The sequence below is a fragment of the Pan paniscus genome, chromosome 11 (genome assembly GCF_029289425.2).
Source record: "Pan paniscus chromosome 11, NHGRI_mPanPan1-v2.0_pri, whole genome shotgun sequence".
Taxonomy (NCBI): domain Eukaryota; kingdom Metazoa; phylum Chordata; class Mammalia; order Primates; family Hominidae; genus Pan; species Pan paniscus.
The window spans coordinates 40869119-40889109 of NC_073260.2; the positions used below are offsets into that span (position 1 = coordinate 40869119).

General features: G+C 45.7%; 1 protein-coding gene across 1 annotated transcript in view; it reads left to right on the forward strand.

Moving 5' to 3' along the window:
• Positions 1-19991, forward strand: part of GABBR2 (gamma-aminobutyric acid type B receptor subunit 2) — a 422753-nt gene that overhangs the window by 121368 nt on the left and 281394 nt on the right. Inside the window, exon 2 of the mRNA XM_003820625.6 lies at positions 10719-10856. Within this exon, the coding sequence (XP_003820673.4) occupies positions 10719-10856 (138 nt within the window). The remainder of the gene's footprint in view (positions 1-10718; positions 10857-19991) is intronic.

Sequence of the window (19991 nt, forward strand, 5' to 3'; positions counted from 1 at the left end):
TCGTCTTTGTTCATATTCCATTGCCCAAAACTCAGTGGTCACACCTAATTGTCAGGGGGGGCTGGGAAATGTAGTCTTACCCTGTGCCCGAAAAGAACGGAACATGGATATGATGGAGCATGGACTCTGGAACCTGACTCCATGGGTTTGACTCCCAACTCTGCCCCTCACTCACTGTGTGCAACTTGGGGCAAATTACTCACCTCTCTGATCCTCAGTTTTTTCATCTATTAAAATGTGGATAATAATGGGACATGGTTCATAGGGTTGTTGGGAGGATTAAGTGAGTTAGTGTATATACAGCAATTAGAATAGTGCCTGGCACAGGCAAATGCTATGTAAGGGCTCACTGTGTTATTATTATTACTATTCTTGTTTCTAAATTTAACACTTCAGTAAATGTTTCTTGGGTACCTGTTCTGTTCAAAGAATTTTTATAGGTCACATGAACTTACTGTTTCCTGGACAGCTCCTAGTACTTAGTAGGTGACTGAAAATGTTTCAATGAATTAGTTGCAATGACAAAACAATATAGTGTATATTTAATTCAGTTGGATATGGTGCTGGGCTAATTTTGAACATGATTTAGCAATGATAAATGTTAAAGTCTGTTCTTAGGTTCAGAAAATCACCCACAGATGAACAGAAAGAGGGAAACTTCAGTGATTGAGAAAGCACCCTGGGTGTGGAAAGCTTACCAGTTTAAAAATGACTTTCTGTCTTTATAAAAGTAATCTGTATTTTTTTTATTTAAGTAAAAGAAGCAAGTAACAAAAAACCACTGAAATCTCATAACCTTTAACATTCGATGATTCTCATTCCAGACATCTCTCTATGCATATATTATAAAGAAATAATTTTATAAAATGAGATCATTATTACATCCTACTTTAGATCGTTGTTGAATTTTATTTATTTGCATATAACAGAAGAAAATGAGGAAAAGTAAAATAGAAGGAATTGCTCACCATTAAACAATTTTGCCTTTGCTACAGAAAATATTTGTTTCCAAAATGTCTCTCCAAGGGTAATAAAAGATTATGAAAAGCAGTGAGGTTAAAATCCTGGCTTTTAAACTGCAGTTTTCAATTTTAGATGGTATTGATTAAAGCCCTTCTATGGAAGAAGAGGAAATTAACAATCTTACAACTTCTCTTCCCTCCTCTGCCTCCTGCATTTTCTGTTCCATTATTATCTTCACATTGCCAGTTGTTTCATGTTAAATGGGTCTGGCTCTCACTATCACTCCTTTTTTACCACAAGTCCACCTCCATTCCTGAGATCTATATTTTTGATTCATCTTTTGGTTGGCTGGATTTTATCAAGTAGGTTTTTTCTCCCCTGGGCACCAAGGAAGGATTGTCGGTGTTTTGCTACCCAAGATAATAGGTGCTGCTTTAGTAGTTTTTACTGACAGCAAGCTCTGTGTGATGTAGGAGCCCAATAGAAGGTGTGCAGACTGAAGCCGCATTAACAGAAGTCGATATTCAGAATGCGGGAGGTGATCGTTTCGTTCAGCTTGGCATTGTGGCTGGGAGTGCTCTGAACAAATCAATAAGGAAAAGACAGCCCAGTAGAAAAATGGGCAAAGTTACCAGTCCAAAAGAGGAAACACAGGCTATAAGCATATGAAAAGATGGCTTAACCTCTTTAGTAATCAGGAACATACAAATTGAAATGTGATATCAAATACCCACAAGACTGGCAAAAATTAAAGCTGGCAAGGATATGGAGCAGTGAGATCTCTAAAACACTGCTGGTGGGAGTGTAAATGGATCAAACCACTTAGAGAACATGCAGCAAACGCTATGATTCAACAATTCAATTTCCAGGTTTATACCCTAGAGAAACTCTTCATATGTGTGCAAGGAGGCGCATATGCAAATATTCGACCATCTTGCTTACAGCAGCAACCAAACAAAATGCTGGAAACAGCCCAAGGGTCCACTGGCAGAGGAATGAACAAACAAACGGTGGCATATTCACACAATGGCATATTACACAGCTATGAAAATGAATGAACCACAGCTATATTCAGCGGCAAAAATCTCACAAACATAACATGGAGCCATAAGGGCAAGTTTCAGGTGAAATGTATAACACAATTCCACTTATATGTATGTTCGGAAATGAGTAAAATTAAATGATATAGTGTTTAAGAAACATGTACATATAAAACTGTAAAGAAAAGCAAAGAAGGGGCTGGCACGGTGGCTCACTTCTATAATCCCAGCACTTTGGGAGGCCAAGGCGGGTGGATCACTTGAGGTCAGGAGTTCAAGACCAGCCTGGTCAACATGGCAGAACCTCGTCTCTACTAAAAATACAAAAGTTAGCTGGGCACAGTGGCATGTGCCTGTGATCCCATCTACTCAAGAGGTTGAGGTAGGAGAATCACTTGAACCTGGGAGGCAGAAGTTGCAGTGAGCCAAGATCATGCCATTGCACTCCAACCTAGGTGACAGACTGAGAGTCTGTCTAAAAGAACAAACAAACAAACAAAAGAAAAACAAAACAAAACAAAAAAAAAAAGAAAAGAGAAGAGAAGAAAAGAAGGATAAATGCAAAATTCAGGCCTGGGGCTCCCCCTGGGTAAAGGAGGGCTATGTGCAGGTGTGGGCACAGAGGTCTTCAACATAACTGTGATGCTGGATATACTGTATGTTCGCATTACTATTTTTCATACTTAAGTTATTGTATATGGAATGTTTTCTGTGAGTGAAATATTTCATAGCACATTCTTATTTAAAATGAAACCGTGCTCTGAAGTTAGACTACCTGAAATTGGGCAAGTTATTATTTCTGAGCCTCAAATTCCTTATCTGTAAAAGGGAAATAACAGTACAGGTTGAGTACCCCTTATCCAAAATACTTGGGACTAGAAATGTTTCAGATTTTGGGGTTTTTCAGATTTTGAAATAGCTGCATTATATTTAAAGACTGAACATCCCAAATCCAAATATTCAAAATCCAAAATGCTCCAGTGAACATTTTTATTGAGTGTCATATTTGTGCTCAAAAAGTTTTGGATTTTGGAGCATTTTGGATTTCAGATTTTCGAATTAGGGATACTCAGCCTATACCTTTTAATAATATTGAGAGGCATGAATAAGATCCTTGACATCAAGTTCTTAGTACTGTGCCTAACACATATATATTTTTTAAATTTTATTATTATTATACTTTAAGTTTTAGGGTACATGTGCACAACGTGCAGGTTTGTTACATATGTATACGTGTGCCATGTTGGTGTGCTGCACCCATTAACTCGTCATTTAGCATTAGGTATATCTCCTAATGCTATCCTCCCCCCTCCCCCAACCCTACACCAGTCCTCAGTGTGTGATGTTCCCCTTCCTGTGTCCATGTGTTCTCATTGTTCAATTCCCACCTATGAGTGAGAACATGTGGTGTTTGGTTTTTTGTCCTTGCGATAGTTTGCTGAGAATGATGGTTTCCAGCTTCATCCATGTCCCTACAAAGGACATGAACTCATCATTTTTTATGGCTGCATAGTATTCCATGGTGTATATGTGCCACATTTTCTTAATCCAGTCTATCGTTGTTGGACATTTAGGTTGGTTCCAAGTCTTTGCTAATTGTGAATAGTGCTGAGGGCACAGTATACGTTAGCTAGTGTCGCTTTTCTGGGCAGGGTAGATGGAGGTATTTGGGGGACCATTCTAGGTGCTACATGCCCAAAAAATCTGTCCTCCAAAGGCTGTTTGTGAAATGACTCTTAGGTAAGCAAGCTGTAAAACTATCCTGTATGGGGATGATTGGAAGTGCTAAGGGTAGTTTAGCCTGAAGACATCTCTCGGAGTCACTCTGCGGAGCTTAGCTATCTGATTTCCAGGCCAATGATAGGAAGAATTTTCTAAGAAGCAGAGCTGGCCGAGGACAAATTAGCTCCCTAGTGACAGAGTGAGACCCCTGGCACTGGAGGGACAGACGTGAGCAGATACTGAGTGCTCCTGCGTGGGAGACCCAGAGGGGACTTTCTAACGGGGGCAGGTGGGACACATTAGCTTTTAAATTCTCTTTCCATTCTGAAATTCTGCATGGAGTAATTCCTAGTTTCAGATGGGTTGTTATTAACTCTGACATTTTCTTGGCATTTTTACATTTTAACTCTCAGCAACATTTTCTTTGAAATTTTTAAATCAAAAAAGTATTTTAATTCTTTAAAAATGAGATTTAAATGAAAATGGATTTCATCTGGAGCCTCACTTTTTCATTTGAAAATTGATTTTCGTGGCTTTTGGATCTGTTCCCATGTTTAAGTGCTGAATTTTAAGAGCCTATATGTGCCAATGGTGATTTCTCTGTGACAAGTCCTTATAGGGAAGGAGAAGCCCTTGGCAGTGGAACAGCAGACAGGAGTTGTGAGGTGGTGACCATGAGCTACAGTAGAGGAGGAGTCAAAGGAAGGTAATAACAAATACCAGAGAGAAGAGGGAGGGAGGGAAGGCAGCATTTATTGAGCACCTACTATGTGCTAGAGCCAATCTCCAGGTGGCAAGACTGAAGACAGAGGCTAGGCCAGTCATGAAGCTTTGAGTTATTGCATGACAGTATGAACTGTGATTAATTACTTCCTGCCTGCTGGTCAAGTTGTGGCCATGCCAACCAGTCAGAATATCCTCTAGAAGTGAGTGGGGTTTCCGGTGGGGGAGGTGTGGTGGGGGGAAAGGAGAGCATGATAAAGCCCATAGCTTTCTTCTAGGACACAGACCCCCACTTAGAGTGGCTCTGAGAGCAATTCATCAAAAACCAAATCACAGAAAGACAACTTGCTGTAAATAACTTCTCAGAATGATGGTTTTGCCCAGTGAACATCTCACTAAAAGCTGTCAGACAGACAGCTTAAATGGGGTATTGAAAAGCTTCTGGCATGTTCCTGGCTCAGGCCAGGGCTGGTCCACAGCAAGAGAAGGGTAATCAACAGCCCTTTAGGGGGACATCTTCAAGTGCAGCATTCGAGAAGGGAAAATGTGAAATACGCATAACATTGACTTTCACCTGAGCTGGAAGGACAGATCCTGTGAAATGGCTGTGGCAATGTGTCTGCAAGGAGTCCTTCAGGAAACTAAAACCTAGAGAAGTTCCCCAGTGATTTGGTGACTTGATCATCAGGTACATTCATGCACAGTGGATTAACTTGGAGTGAGTAGCCTATAGCGTATATGCCAAAACGCCTTGCTTATGAGGCATTCACCCACCCTTCCTGAGGCCAGAGACAAACACTATACTCTGTAAGGACCTCCAGGGTCATATTGGTGGTTTTCAAACATTTTTGCTGCTAGCAATGAAGCCTGCTTTAAAATTAAGTGTTCTGTGGAGCTCTGATGCTACAGCTGAAGCAGTTGGGAGAGGAGCTGCTGGTTGAAGTGAAGGTGAGGAGCTCAGTGCTTCTTTCACTGCCCTATCTGCTGGGCTTTACGCCCCTGAGGGGCTGACTTTAAAAAACTCTAAGCTGATCCAGCCCCCAAAATTCACCTTTGGTGAGCTGGAAAGTCCATCTATTTGGGACGCGAATCATGTCAGGTAAGAAGATACAGCATTAGAAATTAGGATAAGGGAAAATAGCATCGAAAATGGGACAGATATATCCATGTGATTTATTTTGTTATTCACTGCAAAGTTGCTCCCTTTAGGGGAGCCAGGGAAGCATGCTTGGTGCCCAGTACGTTGTTTCTCTTGCTTTTAGCCAAGAGCTGTGATCTGGAGGAGACCTGGGCTTGTGGCATTATCCTGGGGGAAATGGTCTTTTCTAGAATGCTGTTAGCTTTAACCTTCTCTTCTGTTGAGTCTCAAGACTATTCGAATGCTGAGAGACTGGGAATCCAGAAATCCCTCTCCTAATCCTGGCAAGACAGTGGACAAATCCCTTCTCTCTAGTCCTCAGTCTCTGCATCTGAAAATGAGAGTGTGGGGCTAGATTAGCAATGCCTAGATGTTGGGATTTCACACACCAAGAAGGGGAGGGCCATGGAACAGAAACTTACATAGTGTGAAAATTTTTTCTATTTTGTCATGTCAGGACATTAAAAACAAGACCTCTGTCATTTCTATCCTTTTATAACAGAAAAATATTTCAACACCATTCAACTACAAAGGACCTTGTCTATAAATTAAGGATCGTTTTTCAAATGGAATTAACTTTAAGGAAAACCATACTGTGTCATTCTTATTTTTCACGTTTTACCTGAGTGTATTTGCTTTCTATGCTGCTGTAACTGATCACCACAAATTTGGTGATGTAAACCACACCTATTTATTGTCTGACAGTTCTATGCCAGAAGTCTGGACACAGTGTGGCTCACCTGGGTCCCTTGCTCAGGGCTTCATATGACCAAAATCAAAGTGTCATCTGGGCTGGGTTCGTATCTGGAGGCTCAACTGGGGAAGATTTTCTTCCAGGCTCATTCTGGTTATTGGCAGAGTTCAGTTTCTTGCAATTGTAGAACAGAGGTCCCTGCTTTCTTGACACGTGGACCTCTTCATCTTCAAACCAACAATGGCATATCAAATCCATCTCATGCTTCCAATCTCCGATCTCTCCTCTGCTATTAGGTAAAGAAAGATCTGCTTTTAAGGACTTATGTGACTACACTGGGCTTACCTGTATCATAATTTAAGGTCAACTGATTAGTAACCTTCATGACATCTACAAAGTCCCTTTTGCCATGTAACATAAAATATTCATGGAGGTAATTCCAAGGGGTGAAGGTCAATGGGGCCAAAACTTTGCCTGCCACACCCACTCTGGTGAAAATTCAGTCAGATAAATATTTGGGAACGTTGTAAGATTCTCCAGCTCCAATACGGGTTGTCAAATAGTCTCAGATATTTTAGTTGACATATCCCAGTGTTTTGTATTTGTGAGAAGCTGTGACATCATTACTAATACAGAATCATGCATGGGCTGGATATTCAGAAAGTGTTTGCTAAGCAAGCATGTATTAATAAATTCATTGTTGCTAATATTATTTTAATGCAACTTTGGTTATAAATCCTGTGGTACTGTAGTATCGTCATTAGCTACAGATTAGAAAAAAAGCCAGTCATTACAGAAATGTATTAAAACTATAAATGATTCAGTAAATCATGGTAGATTCCAAAAAAAAAAATCATGGTAGAAACAATTAAAATATGAACTACTCTGTTATTATCTGCTCGTGCTCTGTTGGGGGTGAGAAGTGTTGCTTTCAATCAAGGAACAGGGATAATTAATAGAGGGCCCCAGAAGCAGTAAGAACTTAATCTTTCCTCCCTCCCTCCCTGTCTCCCTCCCTCCCTCTCTTCCTTCCTTTCCCTCTTTCTTTCTTGGGGAAATAAATTAACTTGGCCAGTTTTTAAATTAAATTAAAAATTTTAAATTGAATTATTTACCGAAAATCTGTAGTATTCAAACTCCCTACCCTGATGTTGAGAGCTCTAAGCCTTCTCCCTGGCCACCTCATCCTTGTCACTCACTGTTGAAGCAAGCTGGGTTGTTTCTGTTCCCGTCTCACTTTTCCACCTCCTTGCCTGTATTCGTGCTGCTTTTCCGCCTACGATTCCCGTCTCAAGTGTTCCCTCTTCCAGAGCGCTCCCTGGCTTTCCCTGTAGTGCCCACAGCCTGGATCTGCCTCTGTCCCACAGCACCGGCCACCATCCCCCACGGGAGGTGACTGCGTGCCCCGGCCTCACTGCCTCCACCATCGGTGAGCTCCCCGAGGCCCAGGAACCATGTCGGACTGAGTTCTCTGTCCCTGTTGGCACAGACATGGGTCACAGATCAGAGGAGTTTCTCAAATAAATGAAGAGGGAGCAAGAAATCCTAGTTCACTCTGCTCCCATATAGCGGTCACTTAAGGGGAAGGTGGAGAACAAGCAGAAAAAAATGAGGAGGACACAGAATGGAGAGAAAGACAAAAATAAGGAGAGAACGTGGAAGTGTAGAGCAAGGAGGAGGAAAGCAGATGAAGGGAGAGTGTCCAACAGATTTGTTTGTTTTGTTTTGAGATGGAGCCTTGCTCTGTCAAGCTGGAGTGCAGGGCGCAATCTCGGCTCACTGCAACCTCCGCCTCCCAGGTTCAAGCGATTCTCCTGCCTCAGCCTTCTGAGTAGCTGGGTTTACAGGTGCATGCCACCATGCCTGGCTAATTTTTGTATTTTTAATAGAGACGGGGTTTCGCCATGTTGTCCAGGCTGTTCTCAAACTCCTGACCTCAAGTGATCTGCCTGCCTCAGCCTCCCAAAGTGCTAGGATTACGGCCGTGAGCCTTCGCGCCTGGCCCCAACAGATCTTACTGAATCTTTACTGAGGCCCCTCTCCAAGCTCTGGGGAGACAGCAGTGAAAACGATGACAAAATCCTTGCCCACCTGGGGCTTTCATTCTAGTTAGGAAATCAGTCAATCTACAAGTGAACAAAAAGTAGACAAGATGATTTCAGATAATTTTAGGAGCTATGTTAGGGCATTAAATAGGGTGACATGTCAGGGAGGGAATGGGGGTGGGAAATATTTTGGGGAGGGTGACCTGATTGATGGGAAGGAGTGAGCCATGCTGAGAACCAAGGAAATTGTGTTCCCAGCAAAGAAAACAGCAAGTGCAAAGGCCCGGAGGTGGGAAGGAAAGTGCTTTTGATTTCAGGGAACTGGAAGGAGGTTGGTAGGGCTTCACTTGGTGAGCAAAGGGAAGAGAAAAGGGAACTCAGGCCAGATTGGGAGGCAGCAGCTGGACTGAGTGGCTTCCATTGTGATAAGGAGTCTTAAGAAAATGACCCCAAACCTGTACATAATACAAAGATGTGATTCTGTGACCCTTTACCCTCATACTTAGAGCATTTTCCAACAGTCCTGCCTAAGGGTCATCTGACTGCGGGAATAGAACTTTGCTCAATCAATTAAGACCTAAACATTTTGCAATCCTCTAAAACAGATAAGATATGCTCATTTTCAGTGATTTTCTTTCTATCCCCAAAGGTTGTGGTTTTATTGCCCTGTAGGACATTAACCAGTTTTGTATCTAATTTGGCACTCTTATCTTATTCCTTTTTTCAGTCCCGGTTCCTTAAATTCTCTTTTGAATCCACTTTGCCATCCTGCAGATCTCCTTATTAATGAGTTAAATAAAACTTTGACATGTGTTCACTATCGATTTTCATGAGAATTATGTTTTTAACCTTTCGAGAGTTATATTGTGATAGGAGTTTGGGTTTTAAGTGCATGGAAAGCAGGAAGAGTGAGAAGAATTCATTGATGTTTGACAAAGGACCCTCAGACAGCTAGATGGTGGAGGGGTTGAACTTGCCCATGGGGAGGTAAGACACCCAGTAGAAGCCAAAGCCACTGTCCAGGGGAGAGATGACCACAGGGTTTGACTGAGGGAGGTGGGGATGGAAAGGCGCTGAGTGAGCCAGAACTGAATCCTGATACTCGTCGTGGGCCCCTGGCCTCTTTCCATTCCTATGCTGGGTCGCCGTGAACTGTTTCCTTGGCCAACTTTTCTCTCTAATATGGAAGCTCCTTGGCAGGGGCTGCATCCAATTTTTATGTTTCCTCAACGTCCAGCCCTGGACTGAACACAGAGTAGTCCTTGGCAAGTGTTTGCTGAATTAATCTTCTCTTTAGATTTATCCTCATCATCATTTTTTTAAGACTGTGGTAAAAATATACATAACCTAAAATTTGCCATTTTAACCATTTTTATGTGTACAGTTCAGTGGCATTAAGTACATCTACATTGCTGAGCTACCATCACCATCATCCACCTCCAACACACTTCCATCATCCCCACTGAAACTCTGAGCCTGTTAAACAATGAAGACCCCTTCCCTGCTCCCCCCAGCCCCTGGCAACCACCATTTCTACTTTCTTTCTCTATGAATTTAACTACTGTAGATAACCTCATATGAGTGGGATCATATAATAGCTGTCTTTTTGCATGGCTTATTCTATGTAGCATAATGTCCTCAAGGTTCATCCATGTTGTAGCGTGTGTTCGAATTTCCTTCCTTTTCCAGGCTGGAAATATTCCACTGCATGGATACACTACTGTTCCATTATCCATTCACCTGTTGATGGGCATTCATGTTGTTTCCATCTTTTGGCTATCGTGAATGATACTGCTATGAACATGGGTGTGCAACTATCTCTTCAAGTCCCTGCCTTCGGTTGTTTTGGGTATACGTCTAGAGGTGGAATTGCTAGATCATATGGCAATTCTGTGTTTAACTTCTCCAGGAACCACTATACTGTTTCCACAGCAGCTGCACCATCTTACATTCCCACTAATAGGGCACAGCAGTTCCAGTTTCTCCACACCCTTGCCAATACTTGTTGTTTTCTGTGTGTTTTTTTAATGATAGCCATTTTAATGAGTGTGGGATCATCCTTAAAATATAAATGGCCATGAAAAAGTGAGATCCCAGGGCGAGTCATTATGGGACTTTTCCTAAGTGTGCTCTAAAGGGAGATAGCTGGGGTGCTGGAGAGAGGTCCTAGATTTGGAGGGCACTTAGCGGGAGCAGAGACAGGATAGTGGGTGCCAAGACCACACTCCTGGAGCTTACAGCGTGGATTCAGGGCTGGCTTAAGGAGACTCCCCACCATGGGAGAACTGAAACCCAGAAGGTTTCCACGAGGAAAGATTTGTTTGTTGGGCTCATGCCCCTGGGGAAAAGCTGTTTCTAATTTGGACCTTTCTTTCTATGTGTTGCTTCCCCAGTGCGACAACGCAAAAGGGTTGAAAGCCTTCTACGATGCAATAAAATACGGGCCGAACCACTTGATGGTGTTTGGAGGCGTCTGTCCATCCGTCACGTCCATCATTGCAGAGTCCCTCCAAGGCTGGAATTTGGTGCAGGTAAGGTCTGAGCTACCTTCTTTTGTGGGGAGGTGTCTTTGGTTGGCCCTCAGTCTTTTGCAGGAATTATTCCTTGTACAATGTGGTTTCTATGTTGCCTGGGTCAGGCCTCCTGGACTTTCTCCTGGGTGATAGCACAGCCTTTCACTGCTGGCCTGACTTGGCATGGCCCCCACAGTAGGTCTCTAAAGGGCAGCCCTGATGCTATCACCGTGTATTTGAAGGCTTCAGGGCTCACCACTGACTCCCTAGCCCAGCTTTCAGAGCCATTGATGCCAGTCCAACCTGCCTGCCCAGTGTTATCTCCTGCTCCTTCCACTTGCTCCACAGCACAGCATTGCCAGACACCCTGCCTTTCCACACATGCGCCCTGGACCTTTGGGCCTCAGAGCCCTGCTCTCACCGTTCCCTTAACCAGATGACTCCTCATCAATTCTCTGCCAAGTCTCCCTTTCCCACTGAGATTCTCTTTTGTTATCTAAGACTGCCTTTGTCCTCGGTTAAGTCTTTCCTGGTCTCCTTGCCAGTTATTCACTCTTTGCCCTGGCAGATTTTATACATCATTGAATGCTCCACCAACATATATATAGTCTATTGTAGGTGAGACTTGCCAGTGTTAGCTGTTATTTGGGATGGGAAAGAAGAGTGTAGAACTATATGACCACTAGGGGTGAGTGGTGGCCCATACACATGTTTACTTTTTTGCTCCATCCATCCATCCATCCATCCATCCATCCATCCATCCATTCATCCATTCACCTATCCATCCATCCATATGTTCACCCATCCATTCGCCTAACCATCCATCCATCCATCCATCCATCCATCCATCCATCCATCCATGCATCCACCCATCCACCCGTTCAGCTATCCATCCATCCACACATTCACCTATCCATCCATCCATCTGTCCATTCATCCATCCACCTATCCATCCATCTGTCCATCCATCTGTCCATCCATCCATCCATACATCCATCCATCCATCCATACATCCATACATCCACCCACCCATTCACCTATCCATCCACCTATCCATCCATCCGTCCATCCATCCTTCCATCCATCCATCCATCCATCCATCCATCCATCCAACAAATATTATAGGCAACTTACTCTGTGCCTGGATTTTGGTAGGCACACTGGGGATACAATGCTGAACAGGATAGGTATGGTTCACATTTATTCTGGAGCTTACATTCTAGGAGGAAGACAGGCAAGAAGCAAGTAAGTAATTAAATAATAATATTATTAAGGTTGTATATGGAGGGTCTGCCATGTGCTAGACACTGTTCTTAGTATTTTTCTGCGTGAACTCGTTTAATTTTTATATCCGCTCTATGCTTTAGGTACCTTATCCCCATTTTATAGATAATGGAACTGAGGCACAGAAAAGCTATCTAACTTGCACAAGGACTCACAGCTAATAAGTAGTAGGGCCAGGATTTTAACTCAAGCAGTCTGGCCCTTAAGATAAGACTGTAGTAAGGAAACTTGGCTATGACAGAAGGAAACAGGGTGATGAGATATATAGTGACTGCCTTGGGGTAGTCAGAAAAGGTCTCTTGGAGGAGGTGACATTCAAGCTGAGACCTGAAGGGTGAGAAGGAGACCATTGGGTGAAGCGCATTCCATGTCAGTGAATGGAATAGTAAACAGAGGAAGGCAGCTTGTGATAGGAAAGGACCTGGTATATTCGTGGAACAGAAAACAGGGAAGTGGGGCTGGAGCATGATGGGTGGGGAGCCAGGGTGAAGAGAGTGAGTGACAGGGTGAGCAGGAGCCTGACCACATAGAGGATCTGTTTCATTCCACTTGCACTGGCTGAGGACCTCCTCTGTGTCTGGTGCTGCATGCCTGGGGTGCTGGGGTGGAGCCCAAGCTTGCAGCCACGAGGGGTGGTGGGCACAAGCTATGGCAGGTGTGATGAAAGAGAGGTGGGGCCCGGGCGAGGGCCCCTCACTTAGCCCCGGGTCAAGGAAGCCCCAGGGCAGGTGCTATGGTAGGTGCATGAAGCTGGCTGCTGAAGGAGGAGAGGGCGTTGGACAGCTGGAGACATGTGGGAGAGCGCCGCTGCAGAGGAAACTGGGCGTGCAAAAGCGGGAGGTGGGAAAGTATGTGGGCTTGGGGAGTGCTGAGTCATTCCTTGTGGCCAGAGCAGGCCACACTGATTGTGGGTGGATGCAACAGGAAGAGGAGGCCAGAAAAGCAGCCATGTGCTCTGGTGCAAACCTAACCACACACCTAACCACACACCTGAAAGCCAGCATGGCTCAGTGTGCCGTGGGAGCCTGGCCTCATGCCCTCAGGGTGCCCAGGACAGCCGTGGAGACCTTGGACCAGTCACTTAGATTCTCTGGGCTTGAGCTTGCTTTCCTGAACATTGAGGAGCACATTCTCTACTAGTTAGAGCCATGTGCTGCCTCCCTGAGCCTCAGTTTCGTCATCTGCATAATCAAGGTAGTAATAGGACTGCTTTCATTGGTTTGTTGTGTGGATTGAAAGACTGAAAAAGGATTAGAGCTGTGTCTGGCACACAGTTAGTGCTAACTAAGTGTTCTTTGTGGTTAGTCCTGCCCTGTCTCCTCCCACTCCCCAAGTTGAGTCCCCTGATTACTTGTCATTCCTGGTCTTTCTTGCATTCCCACCTTTTCTTACACTGTTCCTACCACCCAAAACATCCCATTCTTCCTATACCCAGTGTATCAAGTGCTACCCATTCTTTAAGACCCAGCTTAAATGCTGCCTCCTTCAGGAAGCCTTTCCTGCCTGCTACTAGGGGGCTGCTAAAGTAGGGCCCTAGAAAGCCTATCACTTCCCCTTGTTTAATTCTAGCAGAGCTTGTGCACAGCCCAGTGTCCCACTCCACTCTGCCTGTCCCTCTCTTAGGGTTTTGCAGATTTGGGGGGGTGGTGGTGTTTATAAATGTTTGTCTCTCCAGCTGGGCTGTGAGCTCCTTAAGGACAGAACCTGGACTTTTCTTTTTCCCTGTGCCTATCATTTCACAGTCTTCATTAGAAATCTGCTCAATGATCAGAGGGATGGAGGGAGGTGGGAAGGGATGGAAGGATCTGAAGATGGACACTTTGTCCAGGCATGAGAGGCTGAGGTCCCAGGGAAATCCCCTGCCCAGAGAGGAATCCAACTGATTCCACTGATTCTCAGTGTCACTTGGAACCACCTGTCCCTCAGAATTCCCTGAGGAGCTGCAGGAACAAGCACAACATTGGAAACTCCCAGCTTGCAGACCACAGCTACCTGGCCTCTCCATGAGCAGGACAGCCCTCCAACCTAGAGGAGTTGATAAGACATAGAACTGGGTTACAAGATGGGGACTGTGTTAGTTATTTACCACTGGGTAACAAATCCCCCCAAATTTAGTGTCTTAACACAGCAATATTATGTATTATTTCATTATTTCTCTGGTTCAGGAATTCAGACACACTGAATGGCTTGTGTTTGCTCCATGGTGTTTGGGGCCCAGCTGGAGGATTTGAAGGCTGGGGGCTGGCATCATCTGAAGGCTTGACTGGGGCTGAAGGATCTGCTTCCAGTGTGGCTCCTCTCCATGTGGAGGTCTCCATAGGGCTGCCTGAGTGTCCTCATGACAAGGCAGCTGGCATCCCCCAAAGTGAGTCATGAAAAGACCAAGGCAGAGGTGACAAAGTCTTTTGAGACTTAGCTTTGGAAATTGCATACTATAAGTTCTGCTGAAATCTGTGGATCACACAAATTAGCTCTTATTTAGACAGGAATAGTACCAAGGTGTAGTGGGAGGTAAGCTCACTGGGTGCTAGCTTGGAGACTGGATACTATAGTGACTAATGTCTGGAGGAAGGCAGGAACTCCAGTTGCCCAGCAAGGGGGACTTGATGCTGAGGCCCTGCCCTGTTTTGCAGAACTCCTGCTCATCCTTCAAAACCCCGGATACCACTTCCTCTGTGATGCCTTCCCTGATCTCCTTCTTCGCCCCCTTTCCTTCAGTGCCGCCCATTCCCCGCTCAAAAAGTAAATTAATTATTTCTTTCTCCGCTACACCCTGCATTCCCAAAAAGGGGTGATATCTTCTCCAAGGGAGTAAACATTGGTTCTTGTGGCGAGGCAAAAAAAACTTACTTTTTTAATGTATAAAGCATAGATATAGATGTAGTACACAAACAGATCTATGCATGCCTGTGGTATTACAATTTCACCAGGGGGCAAGAGTAGGAAAAAACAGCCAGAAAGGCATCTTAGGAGACTAACAGTGAAACGAAGGTTGAGAAACACTGTTCTACATCCTTCTGTATTGTGTACAGTATTCTCTTATTAAATAAATTTCATGTCAATGAATTGTACACTTAAAATTGGTAAAGATGGTAAATTTTATATGTATATTTTACCTCAATTAACAAAAATAAAATTTAAAAAATGGGCTGGGCATGGTGGCTCATGCCTATAATTCCAGTGCTTTGGGAGGCCAAGGCAGGAGGATGGCTTTAAGCCAGGGGTTTGAGGCCAGCCTGGGGAACATAGTGAGACCTCATCTCTACAAAAAATTATAAAATTTAGCCAGGTGTGGTGGCACACTCCTGTAGTCCCAGGAACTTGAGAGGCTGAAGTGGATGGATTGCTCAAGCCTAGGAATTCAAGGCTGTAGTGAGCTATGATCATGCCACTGCACTCCTGCCTGGGCAAAAAAGCGATACCCTCCCTCTATTAAAAAAAAAAATAAGTGTTGTGAAAAATAATTTGTTCTATATGCCAGTCTTCCATATCAGATTGTGAGCTTCTTGGGGGCAGCCCTTCCCCGCCCCTTCCTTCATCTCCTGGTTCCCAATGTCGGGCGCAGGGTCTGGGCTCACAGTAGGTCCTCACTGAGTACTGAAATGTGCTAAGTGCAGAGGATAGGTGGATGGAGGGGCCTGAAATGCTGCATGGCGGAGCCTCTCACAGTGTGGCCCTGACTGTAGGGCAGGGAGGGCGGTGGACCATGCAGAATCTCAGCCTCCACCTCCACAGAATCGCTCTGCATTTTCCCAGGCTCCTTGTGGGGGAAGATGCTCACACCCAGACAATACTGCCCTAGCATTCACTACTAGACACTGGGGCTGGATCAACGGCTGCAACTGGACGTGGATGGGGCATGCTGGGGGGCTTGGAACTGGAGGGTACTCAACAGTTTGGACTTCTCTGAGGACCTGGGAGGCAGAATGGTAGATGAGCCCAAGAGAGTGGATTTCTCCCAGGCTTGTGCAGCCAGGCAAGGAAGATATAAGAACAAAGATCAGGATCTTGATCTGGGAGTAGCCTGGGAGCCTGGATTCCTGCCTCCTTCTCACTCTCAGGAAACATAGACCCATTTATTATGAGCCAGACTCTGTGGACCTCCCAAGCCACCCCAACCCCAACACAGGGAGGCTAAGCTTGTTTCCAGAGATGGTGAAGGGGTGGATGGGTGGGTCTACAGATGCCCAAGGGATTTGATGAATCTCTTAACTGACTCAAGACTGGGCTTCAAAACAGAGCTTCACAAATGGAAAACTGCATGGAATTTGTGTAATTGAAAAGGAGCTCTGGCTGCCCTTTTTGGAGGAGCAATGCTTGCTGGACAGAGACAGCCAGAAATGCGTAATCAGTTGTTTCTGTTTCCTTGTGTCACAAAAATAGGGATTCACACACCAGAGGGGTGAAAATTCACCCTGGTGCTGAAACGGGTTAAATTTAACTTTTGCCTTTTGCTGGGCCTCTTGATTCATAGCTGCTGCATAGAGAGGCTAATATTGTTTTAGTCGTGATGTGAGTCACTTAGCCACTGGGAACCTGTTTCTCCCTCTATATGCAAGGACCTTCATAGAGTCCAGGGTCTGACATGCAGGTGAGATTGGCTCTGTCCCTCTCCAAACTGTCAGAGCCTGCTCACGGTGCAGGGCTCTGATCTGGGCCTCATGCTGGGAGGAACCCACTAGGGCATGACCCAGGAAAGCATCAGGGAAGGGTCAAGGTCTAGACATTGGAGAGCTGAGGGTGTTCAGCCTGGAGAGCACATGGGGCACTGGGGAGGAGGGAGGAGTCCAGACCTCCAGCGTTGCATGGCTGTCTTTGATAGATTTTGCTGGTCTCTGGTGCAAGTGGGGAGAAGCGGGAGCCACGGCCGAAGTTATCAGGGAGCAGTGTTTCCACCTCCTGCAAGCAAGCCCTGCCTCTGGAAGCTTCCAGCATGGAGCAAGCTGCCTGGCTGTGAAGTCATGAGTTCCCTGTGGGCCAAGGTTCCCTGAGAAGTCCGGTTTCAGCCAGGCCTGCTGTTGGGGAAATTTAATACACAGAGTAGGCATAGACCAGGTCAGTGGCTCTCCAACTATATGGGAAGAGTCACTTATGGGGGTTCTTGGTAACAATGCAAATTCTAGGGCTCCACTCTGAGCAGGTCTAGGTTAGGGGATTTATCAGATCCCTCTAGGACTGTGTTCCCTGCTGATCAAAACCACAGCCATTTCAGTACCAGTGGCTCAGGTGACTGTGATGCTGTTGGCCCCTGGAGACTTGCCAGGCCAGGAGCTCTCTAAGGCCTGTTCATCCCCCAGACACCTGGGCTCTTTAACAAATGCTGCTGGTCCAAAAAACTCCAACTGATGCTGCCCGTGTGGGAAAGAGGACATGGAGGCGGTCACGGGGGGATGCTGCCAGGGCAAGTATCCCAGTGCCGCTAGGATGAAGCTCACAGTCCATGGTGGGGCACAGTCCATGGAGTGCACCATCACCTTGCCATTTTCCCAGCCCACCTCCTGCCCCTTCATGCTGCCAGCCTCAGTACAGGCTGCTGGCAGGACTATGCTCATTCTTCCTGGTGCAGCTTGGGTGTCCCTTCTTTGCAAAGCCCCCCATGGCCTCCCCTGTGCTTCCTGACCTGACCTGCACATCCCTCCCAGGGTGTTTGCTATATCTGCCCACCCCCGGCCTGCAGCTGCCTGAGGTTAGAATTGTGTCTCATTCACCCTGCCCCTCGGCCTGGTACAGGCCTGGCAGTGATGCCAGAGCAGTGCTCAGGGCGTATTTGCTGATGGAGAGCCAGGTGCCTGCCTTCTAGGCCTTGGGTTGGTCCCCTAACAACCAAGGGCACGTCATCAGAGTGTGCCAGACCTAAAGTCACCCAAGGACTCTCCAGCTGCAGCCTCTCATTAAACGGACACAGAGGGAGCCCTAACACAGCCTTGGGCTCAGCCTCAGCCCGCATCTCCCATCTCAGGAACCCCCGCCCTCTGGTTTTCTAACTGATAAGTTTCCTTTGCAGTTTTTTTCAGTCCCACCCAGAATCCTGTCCTCAGAGACCTAAGGGTGGCTTGTGTTTGCAGTTTTTGGGGCAGTCCTGCAGATCTCCCACCAGCCTGATTTGTCCTGAAAGCATGGGGCCTGGGAAAAACCAGGAGAATTTGGAGCTGGGTGGGGAAGATGGAGACAGAGCACGGGAAAGGTCCAAGAGCTGCTAGCAAGAGGGAGTTAGACATCCTCAGAGACCAGGACCACACTCCTTCCTGCTTGGGAGTGAGATTATCGCAGCTTCAGCTTGCAGACAGATATCGTCTTGCTGATGAAAATAAAGTCAGATTCCTAAAGGGATAAAGGGCTGCTCGTAGGAAAACGCAAACACTATTTCCTCAAGAACTGCATCCCACAGAGCTTGTCCTTTAAAAGGCAGCCGTGGCAGATTATTAAATTGTAGATGCATTTCTCCCAGCGCTGTCCCCAGCCGCCCCTCGACAGCCCACCCTGCCTTGTGGCCCACCTTGGCACTCCCCACGAGGACCTTCCTGGGAAGGAACATTTCGGCTTGTGTCATGGGGCTGTCTCCTTGGAGAAGTTCATGTGAGGGAGTGGAGGCAAGGAGGACTTTCAGATGGGAGGATGTTGACTCTGTGTGTGTAGAGGTATTGGCCATGGAGTCCCAATACGTTTAGGACTTGATTTCTGAAAACTCGAAAGCATGCCTGGTTTTGACATTTAAAAAACAAATCAGTGAGAACCCCCAAATCAGGCCTTTTGCTATTTACTGAATTCTGGCATCATTCTAAATGGTCAGTCAATGCCATTTTGCTTCATAGGAACAGAAATTTTGTGATCTGACATGATTTTCTCAAATGATTATTTTATTAAACTGTAGGCTGTCTGAGAAATCAAAAGATTGCTTGTTGCTTAGCTGTGGCTTGTGGAATTTGAGGTAGATTCATGGAATGGCAGAGGTGGTAGAGGCTTAGCAGGCATTAGGTCCAGTCTCCCTGTTGTACAGGCTGAAAAACAGAGATCAGATGGGGTAGGGGCCTTGCCAAAGTCTCACAGTAACAGCAACACTGGGCTCCGTGGCTCACCCTCCAGCACTTTGCAGCATGTGCCATGGTCTGATTTTCTCTCCCTTAGCCTCACTTTTCTGTTACGTAAAATGGGAATAGCAAACCTGCCTTCTATGTTTTATGCAGTTGTTTTTTCTCCAAGGGAAAGCGCTTTTATAAACTGTAATCCAGTAGCTACTGTTATGATGCCCAGGACTCCTTTACTAGAAGCAGATCTCTGATTACGGACATTGGAGTTTAATGCTTTGCATGGACAACAGGGTTTTTTACTTTGACACTGCAGACTCTGAAAATAAGGAGTCAGGGATGGAATGGGGGCTCTTCAGCAAGATGCTCAAAGTACACACAACGTCTGCCTCTCAGCCCCCAACACTCAAAACCCACCCAGGCCAGAATCCCGCCACAACCTGGCCCATGTGACTGCCACACCCTTCCACAGAGCATGCAAGTGAGCCTGCAGCCTTGATTGGAAACCATTTAGAAGTAGCAGTACGATGAGGCACAGCTGGAAACTGTTGCTGCTGCTCTCTAAGAAAGAGAATAGAGGCCAGTAATCCAGCACGGGTTGGAGCCATTTCTTTGCACTGGTCTCCAGGGGGGCCATTTAGCACATTAATAATCTATGAGATGCTTCCACCTTCTGGATTCATTAAAAACAAGAAGAAAGGGAAGAGGAGAAATGATGCTAAGGGCATGCACTATGGGCCAAGCAGAGAGGGCAGAAGAGACCCCAAGGACCTGGGGACTTTGGAGGGTCCTTCCTGGCTGTCATCAGATGCCCAGTGCAGTCAAGCCCAGTGTTGAAAGTGGG